This window comes from Macaca nemestrina, chromosome 19 (assembly GCF_043159975.1).
Source record: "Macaca nemestrina isolate mMacNem1 chromosome 19, mMacNem.hap1, whole genome shotgun sequence".
Taxonomy (NCBI): domain Eukaryota; kingdom Metazoa; phylum Chordata; class Mammalia; order Primates; family Cercopithecidae; genus Macaca; species Macaca nemestrina.
Window position 1 is genome coordinate 58,761,593 of NC_092143.1, and position 14,043 is coordinate 58,775,635.

General features: G+C 33.3%; 1 protein-coding gene across 12 annotated transcripts in view; it reads left to right on the plus strand.

Moving 5' to 3' along the window:
* The window catches only part of LOC105498394 (coiled-coil domain containing 178), a 506,590-nt gene that overhangs the window by 208,242 nt on the left and 284,305 nt on the right, over positions 1 to 14,043 (plus strand). For all 12 annotated transcript variants that reach the window (XM_071085481.1, XM_011770472.3, XM_011770477.3 and 9 more), the window contains 2 exons: positions 1,421 to 1,566; positions 5,076 to 5,235. In XM_071085481.1, the coding sequence (XP_070941582.1) occupies positions 1,421 to 1,566; positions 5,076 to 5,235 (306 nt within the window). The remainder of the gene's footprint in view (positions 1 to 1,420; positions 1,567 to 5,075; positions 5,236 to 14,043) is intronic.

The window sequence follows — 14,043 nt, forward strand, 5'->3', positions numbered from 1 at the left end:
ATAGATGACAAGATCATAAATATATTAGCTAAATAAATTTTACAGTGTGCTAAAAGATATGCAAAACTATACAAAACCAGATTCCTTTGAAGAAGAGAATCTTCAGCTAAGACTAAGAAATGAATGACGAAATCTGATCTAAATGTCAAGTTTAGGGATAGAGAGCATGCAGTACTCAAAGTGTCCTTACTCACACCTGTCTGCTCTCTGTCTTTGGGCTTACTTTCCCCCTGATGCTCCTGCCAAATAACTTAATACTCCAATGGGCCTATCAACAAATCCTAGTTAGCTGTATTTCCACTGCATTCTAGTATAAGGAGAAAAAAATCCTTTTATTTATCAGTAGAAAATTTTCAGAACTTCCAGAAAAGTAAGGAAACAAAGCAGGAAGTATGTGAAAATTCAAATGCAGTACCCAGTGTTCAAAATCTTAGACAAACAGTATGGTTTTATAGGAAAATAAATATAAAATATTAGTTGTTATTCTTGAAATCTATGAGTAAAGAAAGTATTTGGAAGCATATGGGGAAAATAGGAGATAGTGGAGGCAGAAGGAACCATTGAGATCTGTAGAATCAGTTGGGAGAGTAACACTAATTAGCAGCCATGCTGAATGTGGGGAACAATTCAATAACAGTCAATCAGTGAGTCACTAAGTTCCATTGGAACACCAACAGTCTTAAAGGGATGACACAAAAATAGATGCACGATCAAATGTTCATTCTGGAATTGCACAGGCCTACCATGGAAAACTGTGCTGGTAGTAAATATTGCCTTCTTTTGCTGGAAAGATCAGAACAATATATATTCTTGTCCGCCTGCCAGTGGACTTCGTACATGTTTGAAAACCAGTGACCACATGTTTGCATCTTGAAATGACATGCTTACAAAGTGTGCATTTAGGTGTGTGTTTGGAAAGGGGAGCAAGTTTGTGTAGGGCAGAGAGAATAAACATTTTTATTTTTTAGAACATTAATCAGATATAACAGTAGAGAATATAAACCTCAGTTGGTTTTTAGAGACAGGGTCTCACTCTGTCACCTGGGCTGGAGTGCAGTGGAGCAATCATGGCTCATTGCATCCTCGACCTCCTATACTCAAATGATCCTCCCATCTCAGCCTCCCAAGTTGCTGGGACTACAGGTGTGAAACACCGCACCTGGCTATTTAAAACAATTTTGGGTAGAGAACAGGTGCTGGCTTTGTTGTCCAGGTTGGTCTTGAACTCCCGGCTGTAAGTGAACTCCTGGCTCCTCCTGCTTTGGCTTCCCGAAGTGCTGGGATTTCAAGAGTGAGCCATCAGGTGTGGCCCACTATTAACTTTTAATTGTTCACACAGCCAATGTAATTGTGTCCCTGAATAGCAGAGATTTGAAAATCCAAGTATTTAAAATAAAACACTCCTGTATTTTTTTTTCAGAGTAAACGCTCAGCAATTTTTAAAGACTTAGAAGCAACTAAAAGTAAGACAATGATTTTTTATGCAAAAATAAATGAATTGAATGAGGAATTAAAAGCAAAAGAAGAAGAAAAGAAAAGTTTTGATCAGATACTTGAAGTGTTAAAGTAAGTACTTAAACTTTATCAAAATATGATGTGTATTAAAAATATTAATAAAAGAAATAAGATGAAATTTCCATATTTAAAATGTATTCTTAAAATGGTTCATATTTTTAATTATAACATAGTGTGGAATATATGTGTGATATTTGTTAATTTTAGTTTAAAAAGCATAATCATAAACTGCTTTCATTCATTATTGCTTCTCTGGGTTTGTTCTTATTTTAATAACTTGGAATGTTTCTCCCTTTCCAAGGAGGAGAACTTTTATTCTTTATAACAATAATATTCTTCATTACTTTCAGATGTATCAGTATTTATATGTCATGTTTAATAATTTATGGTTTTTCACCCAAATGTTTTTGATTAGTTTCAAGGTAAGAGTTCAGACTCAGATATTCTATAAAACCTCATGCAATGTATTCAAATTTATCATCTTCCAAAGTTTCTTATCAGTCACCTCATGAGTCAGGATATAACTGTTCAGTGTTACTAAGGCCTTTGGCTTGGAGAATGATCATGCTCTCAGGCTCATTGGGTATCCATAGACCCTAACCTAGTACTTATTTACTCTTCCTTTACTCATTTTGCTTCTCATTTCCTGTCTTGTAAAACATTGAGAACTGGACTTGGAGGAGTATTAGAGGAACATGCATTGGCCACATTTAGGGACAACGGTCTGCTTTAAATAAAGAAGGCTACTACAAGCATTAGCAAAATCATAATGCTTGAGGGACAAAGTGTCAAAAAAAGTCTATGCCCAGCCTGTTGCCATGCATTCTAATGGAGTCACGTCAATGTCCCCATCAAGCATTTGTTTAGCTATTATCATAGGGTAAAACTTATTTTCAACATGATAATTCAGCTTTATCTGAAAAAGACTACTCGTATTCACTATATTATGTGAAAAAGCAGGAAAACATATCATTTACTTTTAAAGATATTTATTCACCTTGTTTAACACCTGTCAGAATATCTTAGGACTCAAAGATATAAATATAAATGTATATAACTTACATTAAACTTATAAAGATCTAATTCAGGAGCTGATGAAAATCTTTTCTTCTGGCTTCCTCCCATTTCAATCCTAACTTCTTCTGAAGCTGGATCATATGGCCTTTTGGACAAGAGTGGTTTCCATGTCCCAGTGAATCAGTTCTCTCTCTAAACTTGACAAAACCCTGCCTTCCAACAAGAAAAGGAGAAAAAGAATTAGCCAATACTGTGGAATTACTTATACAACTATTAATTAGCAGTGATGATATATAATGTCAAATAATATTTAAAGCTACCATTGAACTGCTTGCTGTTGTGCCAGGTAAATCCTGGACAATGTGTGTACCTTGTCTCATCCAGTTCTTACAGCAAATGGTTAAATTGTATCATTTCCAATGAATGCTGAGAAATAGAGGCTCAGGGAACCTAAGATCACACTCTTAAGTAATGGTAGAGCTAGCTTCAGCTTAGCTCCAACCTGTTCCAAGTGTGTGCCCTTACAACTAACCCCCTAAAATGGGATTACAAAGGAAGATCAGCTGTTTTATGAATAATCTACTGATATTTTCAATAATTTCCCATAACAAGTTACTTATTATTTATTGAGAACTCATAGTGGGCATACTGCCAGGTCCCAATAAGGACAAATAAATGGCAAGTGGGAAAGTGTATCTTCAAGTGTCTGAAGATCTTTGCAGGGAGACAAACCTCACATATACAAGACAATTAAAATATGGTGTTAAAAATAAAGGCAATCAAAGCCATCCTTGACCCTCACTTAATTTTTATAATTGCTTCTTAACTAGAAAGTGGAAAATTAAAATCCAGACCCATAAGACTTCAAAGTCTGCTTGTTTTATCACTGTGAGAAAGGAAACATTATTTTATTGCATAGATATGCACGTATATAGTGTATAAAAATGTCTGTGTAGATATAATTAATAAAATGCTATAATTAATATAATTCAATATCAAAACAGTATAGAGAACAAAGTACATGTAGTCAAGATATATCAATGTTTTTTGGGAGCAACTATGAACACTTTATCGTTTTGGTCACACTAGCTCCTTCCTGTGTGAATTTCATTGGTTCTCTCTGCTCCAAGATGTCGATATCATTGGCTACTGATCAGACATCACTTAATAATTTAGAATGTTATTGGTATGAATGATGTAAATGAAATACCAGGGCAATGCAGATGAAAGGGGAGAAGAACCTTATTTCCTGTGGAAGAAGAGGCTCACATCCACTAAGTGTAAACAAGGTGATATGTTTTCAAATTTGCTGATAACAGCTATAATGAAGAGAGGGAAAAAATGAGTACTTAATGTTGAACTGCTGAATCAGAAAAAGGCAGGACTAGATTTGAATTCTGGTTCTGTCATTTACCAACTAGTTGAGCTTACACAAGCTAATTAATTATCCAAGTTTAGGTTCTTCAACTCTAGATGGCTATCTCATTATTATTTCATAGAGTGGTTTTTGTTGTATTAAATGGGATATTATTTAAAAGCAGAGATATTAGTTTAGCCCTTCCCAAAATATTAGTCTTGCTGCCTTTATAGTTAACTGTGCAAGTGATTAAATATATCAGTACACTTGTTAACTAATGTGGATAGAATAAGACTGTGCTGAGCTTTTTCAGATACCTTATTCTGGACACTGAGTTGCTGCTCAACTTTGGCAAGCAAGTTATTGTTACCAGTATCGTTTTAACCACGTTTTGATACTTTTCTACTAGTATTGTTCCTTACATAACTACTGAGTTCACCATAAAAGTTATTTTACCTTTGCATTAGGATGTGTTTAATTGCAAATGATAAAATATAGACATGTACACACACGCATACATACACACACCTATTCATGTACCAGCTTAAACAATAAAAAATGCATCATCTTATGTAACAGGAAGCATAAAACAGTAAAACTGCATCATCTTACATAGCACCAGCTTAAACAATAAAAAAAGGTGTCATCTTATATAATTGGTAGAGCAAGCTGCAGGGTTGGTTGATTCAACAGTTCAACACCGGGCACTCATTTTTTTCTCTCTCCACTATGGCTGTTGGTAGCAACTTTGAAAGCATGATGTGTAAGTCACATTTAGTGGGTATGAGCTCTTCTACATGGAATTAAGCGCTTCTCACTCATTTCCTCGAGCTATCTTCTCACCCCTGGACAATGGGTCACATGCTGGTTGGACTAATCAGAATATATCTCTAGAGTCACATGCTGCTTGGAGGAGGAGTTTTCTTGAAATGCTTAGAGAACAGAAGCTTGCTGGACAGGCAACCAAGAGAATCCACTGTTTTTCCATAGATTTTCTTCTACCTGGATGATTTAGATGTAGCCCTATGGAAGTAAGCCTTGGGAAAAACCAGGGAATTTTTCCAAGGCCTGTCAGCTCAAGACTCTTCAAGATTTTTCATTTGGGTCCTTTTAAAATGTCTCATAAATGCATTTTGAAAAATAAAATGTGAATTGATTAGTGGCACATGGAATTCTTTCTTCATAGGAACAAATTTGTAACTATGAGATTTAAAAGGGAACATGCACAAGCTGTGTTCGATCATTATATGCAAGAGAAAAAAGACTGTGAAGAGAGAATCTTTGAGGAAGATCAGAGACTTAGAGTGCTCCTTGCTGTGAGACAAAAAACTCTTCGAGATACCCAAGTGAGTATTATTTTTGAATGTTTCAAAATGAAAGAAATATAGTGATAGTCAAATTAGCAGATAGTTTGAGACAATTTTTATCCTGAAGTAGCAAGGGTGTTGAGATTTTAAAACTAAATTTGTTAGCATAATAAACCTGTAAGTTTTCATTGTTTCTTCTAAGTAATTATGATATATTCATAGAGCATATTGTACTTTTCAATGCATATTATGTGTACTCTCATTTATTATCATACTTTATTTTATTTTGAAGTCTATTAATATAAAAATGTAGGCTATATTTATTCCAGAGTCCTTTTGTGCTTTTAATGAAAGACCTGAGAATGAGAATGGTTATCATTTGTTTCTGAATAAATATACTTTGAATGTTTACCAACCACTTTTTTGAGGAAGGAAAATACATCACACTCATTTCCTGTAGAAAAAATTTGCATAATATTCTAATGGACCTATAAATTTACTTGTTTGAAACAGGGAAATTGTGTTAAAATTTCTTTTAAGCCTGAATTTTTTTAAATCAAATTATATAAAGCTATACCTATAAAACATTTGCATTCAGTTAAATGATTCCTATCCCATTTTAAATTTTGCAAGAGTTTTTGTTACATTTAATTGTAATGAATTAGTACCATATTTAAAATACATTTAAAATATTACTCATTTTTGGAAGACACAATGGGACATCTTTTCTAAAAAGCAAAAAAATTTTCTGTACTATTTTAAAACTTTTCTGTGAAAGTTTTCAAAGTATATGTAGTATCAATATATGAACTATTTTTGATCCTCCTATTTATATATTCAAATATGATATTTATATATTCAATTATTATATCAATATTTCAATTACTTTCCCTACTTTTTACATATCCAAAGACGTGTGAGAACTTTTTTTTAAAGATTATTTGGAACAAATGTACATTGAATGAACAAGTGTGCGGGTGAAAGAATGTACCTTCTTTAGTTCTATTGGTGTGGTTTGTCTATAAGAAAATTATTAAGAAGAGAATAATACTTTATTAATAACAATGCTAAGTAAAATTCTTCTATTTTAAATGTGGCCATTACATTTTAAAAAAAGATTTTCTTGACCTAAAAATATGAAAATAATTGGTGCCATCTAGTGGCAATATGTGATACCTCTTCTTAGAGCAGTTGCTGAAACCGATGACTGAGTTTCAGATGTGTGAGCTACGAATGGATTGGCGGAAGCTTAGACTCTAATGCACCTCTCAAAACAAGAAGGCTTAAGTTATTTACCAACTTAAGCATTCTTCCCCACCTCATATTTTATTAGAGCAGTAGAATTAGTTATTTGAATTCAACCACATTTTCCAGTCGCAGTGGTGCTGAGAACACAGTGGGGTCTCAATAATCATTTATCGACTGGCATTCCAGCACTATAATGGAACAATAATAATTAGTGAAATGGCAAAAGATGGTCAGCAGGAGAGAGATGAATAAAACATCCTCTATAACCAGCCTCTGAATCACTGAGATTTGCATTTCTTTTCATCAAAAAGCCTGTCCCTACCTTTCTACTCCCAACTGTACCCACCCCCAGCCACTTGGAAGCGTTATATGGTCTCATGATTTTTTCTGGGCACTGATCTCTATCTGAACTTGTTTTGGTAATTCTTTTATACCTGTTTTTTGTCTGCCTATCTCCTGTCATAATAATGTCTTCTCTAAGGGGAGGGAATTTTCTTTTATATCCTTCTCTGTATCCTAAAAGCTCAGTACCATGTCTGGCCAGAAGTACCCAATAAATGTGTGTTGAATGAATAAATAAATAAATAGAGAATGGATGCTTTTTTTTGGATAATTTTGCTGTCCACATGCTTGATTGCAGTAAGAAGCAGGAGCATTTCAGAAACACTCTTCAAACTCCACCAGCCTGATACTCCTGATACTTTACCAAACTCATCCTGGATGCAAAAGCTGAATCAATCTTTCGCTCTGTGCGTCTCTCTCTCTCTCTCTCTCTCTCTCTCTCTCTGTCTATCTCATTCTCTTCCTTTTCCTGATACTTCCCACTCTAGTGAAAATGGTTAAACCATCTTTTGCTTTCTAGCACTTAAGGATTCTGTTAACTCTGTCAACAGTTCTTGCCAGATAACCTTAAATTTATATGAAGTTGTCTCTTATCAGTTTCTTGGATAGCTCTTTGTTGTGCATTCACCTTATGTGACCAGAATCATAGAGTTTGAAGATGCAGAGTTTAGAGACTGATGTGCCTTATCATTAATGATGATATTTATTTATGATTATGATCAGTTATTGAGTGTTAAATAATGAAAAGACCATGTGATTTCTCATAGAAACCTGATCTCATCCCTGTTTAGGAAGTGGTAAGGGTGCAAATGGGTATGTAATGTAAAGGATCCCTGCAAAGAAAAGAGTCTCATTAAAGGCATTGTTATAAATGTAATGTTACTAATCTGAGGTGTCCCTTTTGGGTAAAAGAATTGATCACAATTATGGATCATCTGTAGGGATGGTTTAATAAAATACTTCACAAAAGCCACAAGAGTTAATGCAGCATATGAGAAAACACACAATAGAATTAGAAATACAAACAGCTAATAAAAACAAGAAAATACACACAAACTTCAGATAACATACAGACAGCATGGTTCTGGAGTTAAATTTGATCTCTCTTCAGTAGGCAATTCCATATCAGATATCCTTAAATGGTAGATTTTTTAATAATGTCATGGCATTTTTACTAACTGCCTATAATTTGCAAATGCCATTGCTTAAGATTAAATTTTCAGTGTACCATGTTCATCAGAGGACTATAGTTCTAGCTAGTGATGTTTGTCCTTGCTTTTGGAAAGGTCTATACAAAATTGCAGGTTACATATGATGTAATTTATTATGAGTTGTCGTTAGGAAACCTGCTGCATCGCCTATGTCATTTCCTTTCTCTGTGTGTTCTTTCCATAGATTTGCTCTCCCCTCTATAATTTAGCTTATGAGAGAAGTACAGTGAACTGCACTGGAAGAACAATTTCCAGATTGAGTTCTAGTAGAGACAATGTCCCATTCCTTGTAGAGTTAATTGCTTTTTATTCTGCTTCCTATTTTCTACTCTCAGGAAATACCTCTTCCTCTGGCTATAGCAGTCCCAAATTTGGATATTAAATTAGTTTTTACCCATTCATGGAAAAGTTTTAGCTTAATACACTGTTTCATTTGACCACCAAGTACTGGAATAGTAAGCATTTCAAACAAATTTAATCTCTGAGATAGTCTAACGATTATTACAATTTGTATATTATTTTCCTATTGGTTAGTCATCATTTCTGCATTCTCACAACTATTTCATGAGTATTACTGTATTCAAGGCACTCAATGTTGAATGACCGAAACCCTACACTCCATTTTCAAGACACATCAGCAGGAAGATGGAAGATGTAAAAAACAGACTTGCATATAGTGGTCACACTCAAATTATAAATATGATGACCACATCCAAATTACAAACAGTAAATTGTGGCCTTATCCACTGTTCTAAAAAATTAGAGATTACTTTGAGTAAAAAACATGACATATTCTGTGGTCTCAATTGTGGGAAATGAATGTGTGATAAATCTGGAAACATTTAGGGGCGCTGACCAGTGGATTTCCCGGGCAGGAGTAATTCGCCTTAATGACAACCTTCCTGTCGCAAAAACTATTTTACTATAACATGATTTTTTTTAAGTTAGAAACATGCTTTTCATAATTAATATTTCTTTTAAAAGTACTTCTGATAGGATTGAGCGTCAATTAATCACACATAATTATATAAATTAGGCTTATTGTATTGCTTTTTAAAAGTAACTTGTTAAAATCTATTGCTGTTTGAGGAATGAACCTTTTAATTTGAAGATTGGCCGCAAGAGTGGTAATTTTGTATCAGTGATTACCTCATGTTTTTGCACAGATCTGGTGCTTCAATCATCACAAGAACTTAACAGGAGAGAGTAGCACTAGAATATAGAGGAAGGATGGGGCGTGGATATGGGTGATTCCTAAATATAAATTTAATAGATTTTGAGTGTTTCCTTAGAAACAAGGAAGAAGCTTCTCTTACTTGTGAATCTCTTTCTAGCATCATGTCACTCCTTGTGGATATGTGGTAGAATTACTGCTAATACTACATTAAAGCAATGTCTATCTGAAATTTGAATAGATTTTTTTATTTTCTGCATTGACAACTACCATTTTTAGCTTTTCTTTTTTTAACTACCTAGAGGCATCTATTGCAATTATTTGGCTGTAGTTCATTTCAATTTTTCTAAAAATTAGTATTTTTCTTATATAGTTGTGCTAATACCCAATGAACATAGTTTAGATATTATAATTTTCTCAGGAAACATTCATTTTCCAGTGGGAGTGGAAAATGAATGTTCCCTAAGAATATCATATCACTTTTGCAATGCCTTACCCCACTGTGGAGTAAAAGCAAAATATGTGATTTTTCTGTTTTGATCAACTAAAATAACTGTTTTCAAATATCAGATTGCATCTTTAAATAGACCTTAATTGGCTATGGTTTATTAAATTTTTAATACTAGATTTAATTTACAAACATTTAATTTAGAATATCTATTGGTCTATAATTCTATTTTGTACTTTTTTAAAGATATTGGTACGGAGATTTACTACCATTTTTAAAATGAAATAGGAAGGTTTATTTAGTTCTTTTTCTATGTTAAATTGCATGGGGCATTTCAGTTCCTTAAAGGTTTGATACATTCTCTCATGATACCATCAAGATATGTGAAGGGTCTGAGATTTTACCCTGGCAAGTTAACCGGTTAGCCTGCCATAGTTTCACAGATGCTAGCAGAAGAAGACATGAAACTCCAGCCTGAGAGACAAAGAACTTTATTACTACACAACAGGCAGCATGAACTGTTTCCTTTGGCTCCAAGACTCCAGGGGTGATATGAAAGTGGTCCATGTGGATGCTACATATATCAGAGGTTTTTATCACAGCTGACAAATCCTGAATGTAGGAATCCCCCAATTTTATCAGGTGGCTTCTAGCAAACTTACCCAACTTTTGCCTTGGAGGAAGACACTACCTTTGCTATACAAACATGATTGAAAAGGGAGTTCGAGATAGAAGCTGTTATAAGAAGTGTGTGGTGAATTCATGGTGAACTGCTCCTAACAGATATTACTGGAGCTTGGCTCTTTTCTGAAGAAAAACTTTAACACTATATTCTTTTTTTTTTTCATTTTCAGTGATCAGTGTTTACTAATTCCTTTTGAGTCAATGTTGAAAAGCTGTATTTTTCTAGAAAAAAATTATTTTAACAAGATTTATAATTAATTATCATTGAGGTATATGAAATATAGTTTTTTAATTTCTTCCACTTATGTAGTCATACTTCTTTTCTTGTGCATACTCCTTTTCTTTTTTTTTACTTGATCAGCCTTGATACATTTTTACATTTTGTTTTTCCGTATACTCTGAATTCTTATTTATAAATATTCTTTTTGCTTTTTAATTAATTTTAGCTTTTTTCTTTATTATTTCCTTTGACTTTCATAAGTTATTCTTTCTTTAAAGCGACTTGAGTTGTCTACTTTGGTTCATTATTTCTCATTTAGCAATTAAAAACACATTTTTCAAATGATCAAGTATTCTCTGAATACAATTTAGGCAATTTAAATACATAGTGATCTCATTTAATGTTTTTAGTTGCACATTGACCCAATTACAATTTAGGGAATTTAGCTGCCTTGAGGCCTTTTTCGGGGGTGGCGGAGGCAATTAATAAATAAGTAACTGACATAAATCATTATTTTAAAAACTTCCTTTTATCTCCCCAGGTTGAAAGTGGAGGGTGTCAGGTGTTGTTTAAATTTATGTTAAACAGTCTGTTTAATTTGCGTGGCGGGGGTCCAGGTACTGTGGGGCATGCCTGCAATTCCAACACTTTGGAAGGCCAAAGTGGGCAGATCACTTGAGTCCAGGAATTGGAGACCAGCCAGGCAACATAGTGAAAACCCATCACTACAAAAAGTACAAAAATTACCTGGGTGTAGTGACATGGGCCTGTAGTCCCAGCTACTTGGGAAGCTGAGGTGGGAGGATCACCTGAGCTTGGGAGGTTGAGGCTACAGTGAGCCGTGATTGTGCCACTGCATTTCAGCAGGAGTGTCAGAGTGAACACCTGTCTCAAATAAATAAGTAATTGGCATGGAGTCTCCAACTTTTGCTCCATAGACAATTTCTGAGCAACTAAATCAATGAAATAATTAGTTTAATCTGGTTAACTAAAAATTCCACATATTGAAAGTTCTTATATTACAGTCTACTTGATCTGTCATAGACTATTCGTGGTGTATTGAATTGCCTACTTGATTTATTTCTGTGGGCTCTGCTTTATATATTTGTAGGTGTTGTTACTCAGTGACTATAATAGGCTATAATTATTAAATAATCATTTGGATTGTAATTTTTTTTATAAAATGGCAGCTTTCTTTTATATTATTTAAAGTTAATACTATTAACTCCCGCTTTTCTGTGTATTACAGTACTTTAATTTTGCATTCTCTTATTGACTATTCTGACTTACTTTTTAGATGTGCCTTCTGTAAGCTTTATGTAATAATATTTAGAGTGATTTTGCTTTTTCAACCCATTCTTATTTAGTGATTCGATTCATTTGTATGATAGCTTTATTGGTTCTTGCTTCTATCATTTTAATATTTTCTGTGATACCTTTCTGCTTTTATCATTATTACCATTTTTTGGTATGTATACTATTGTTTACTTTTATTGCTGTTAATAATAGAAAATGGAGACATTCTACTTTTAGTTATATTATTGCTTCAAATAATTAAAGGTATTCTTAAATCTGTTTTGTATTAATTGTCAAAGTCACAAATCAAAAACTTTTACTTACTCCAACAATACGAACAATTTGGCCTCTTTTCTTCTGTTATCCTTTCTCCCTCCTTGCTTCCTGGTCATAATTAATTGTGCTAAAAATTTTGACTTTCCTATCATTAACGTGCCGTTATCGTTTTTACCATGTAAATTGGCACTTCCAGAAAGTGTTTAGTCTTTTACATTTAATTTTGTAGCCATATCTTCAATAATTATTTCTATAATATTCTACATAGTAAATTGATTTTCATATTTGTTAAGAATTCTTTTAACTATGACCTCTCCCACTTTAGTGATTTTAATATCAATACATCTCTTAGTTGATCAAGCCACATATTTTGGGATTTCTTTCCATTAGACAATTGAGTTTATATATTTTCCAAGTTGTCGTTATTCATGAACAAGAAATGGTGGCATATAAATTTTTTAATGTCACAATCTCAGTCCTTAACTGTAAAAGAGAATAATTACAAGATGTGCCTTCTAGACTTCTAGTGAGAATTAAACATGTTAACATGAGCACTTAAAAGAGTTTTTGGTACGAAATAGGTGCACAACACATTAATAGTTTTATTTTTGTCATTATTATTTCTTTCCAAAAACTCTACAGATTTTGCTCATTTGTTTATTGGTGTTTAGTTTGCTTGAGAGCAAACCTGAAGGCATTTTTTATTGCCTTTAAAGATAACCTTTCATTCCTATTTTTGTTCACTTACAATATCAAAAAAGTTGCCTTTGTATATTTTAAATTAATAATTTTTCATTTTGCTCAAATATGAAAGATTTAATCTTGAACTCAGGGTTTTTAAGTTCACGTATGGGAAACTTTTGTTCTATTTATGTCTTTCACTATTATTTACATCACATTTGCTTTGACTCTTTTAAAATTTGATACTACTATTCCTGGACTATATGTTGTTTTCTGTTTTCCATATAATTAAAAAGCTTTTGTTTTCCTTTGTCATGCTCAGGGAGATTTCTATTTGTGTCCTTCGCATTAGTGTCAACTCTGAAGCCACTGGGATTTTGAGGTTATTTGTTCAAGCTGTTGGCTTCCCCTAACTCTTGCATAGACCTCATTGAAAATCCTCATTGGATAGAGTCTTAAAAGAGCTATCATAATTAGTCTTATAGACATTTGAGAGAAGAACATTCCAGAGACAAACTATTCAGGTGGCAGCATGCTTAGACATTCAAGAAACAGTAAGGCCACCAACTCATGTAGGACAGAGGGAGCAATGAGGAGGATGATAGGGGAGGCTAGAGAGATAATGTGAACCATTAAGGAATTTGACATTTACTCTGAATGAAATGGGGAAATAGTTCAGGTTTTGAGCAGAGGAGTGATAAGTCCTGACTTATGTTTGAAAAGATTGACTGAGGCGACTGGGTTAAGAATCACTGAGACTGCTGGTTCAGAGAACCAGAGTGGAAATAGAAGACCGCTTAGGAAAATAATAACGTCTTTATTTCCTACTTGTAAAGTTAGTAATAACAGTAATAATAACAAGATAGTGAAATCAATATATTACTACAATAATCAATGACTATGTAAATTATCTTGGCTTGTGAAAGAGTTACTAGGCATATCAAAAAAGCAGAGAAAAGAAATGCAAATGCAGTTATAATTTACTATACAAATTAGGATAAAGATAATACCTAATAAAAAAGAAAAATAATCTATGTGACAGGAAAGCAGACTTATAAACAAAGTTAAAAGGCAGATGACTCATTGGAAAAAGAAAAATAATTGCAAAATATATGGCACCTAGTATCTTTAATTTATTGAGTGCCTATAAATGAAAAAGCAATACAAAATATTCCAGAAACTATGAAAATTCAGTTCATAAGAGCAAATATGTATATTAAATTGATAAATATTTCTGATAATCTCAAGACCTTAATTAACACAACAA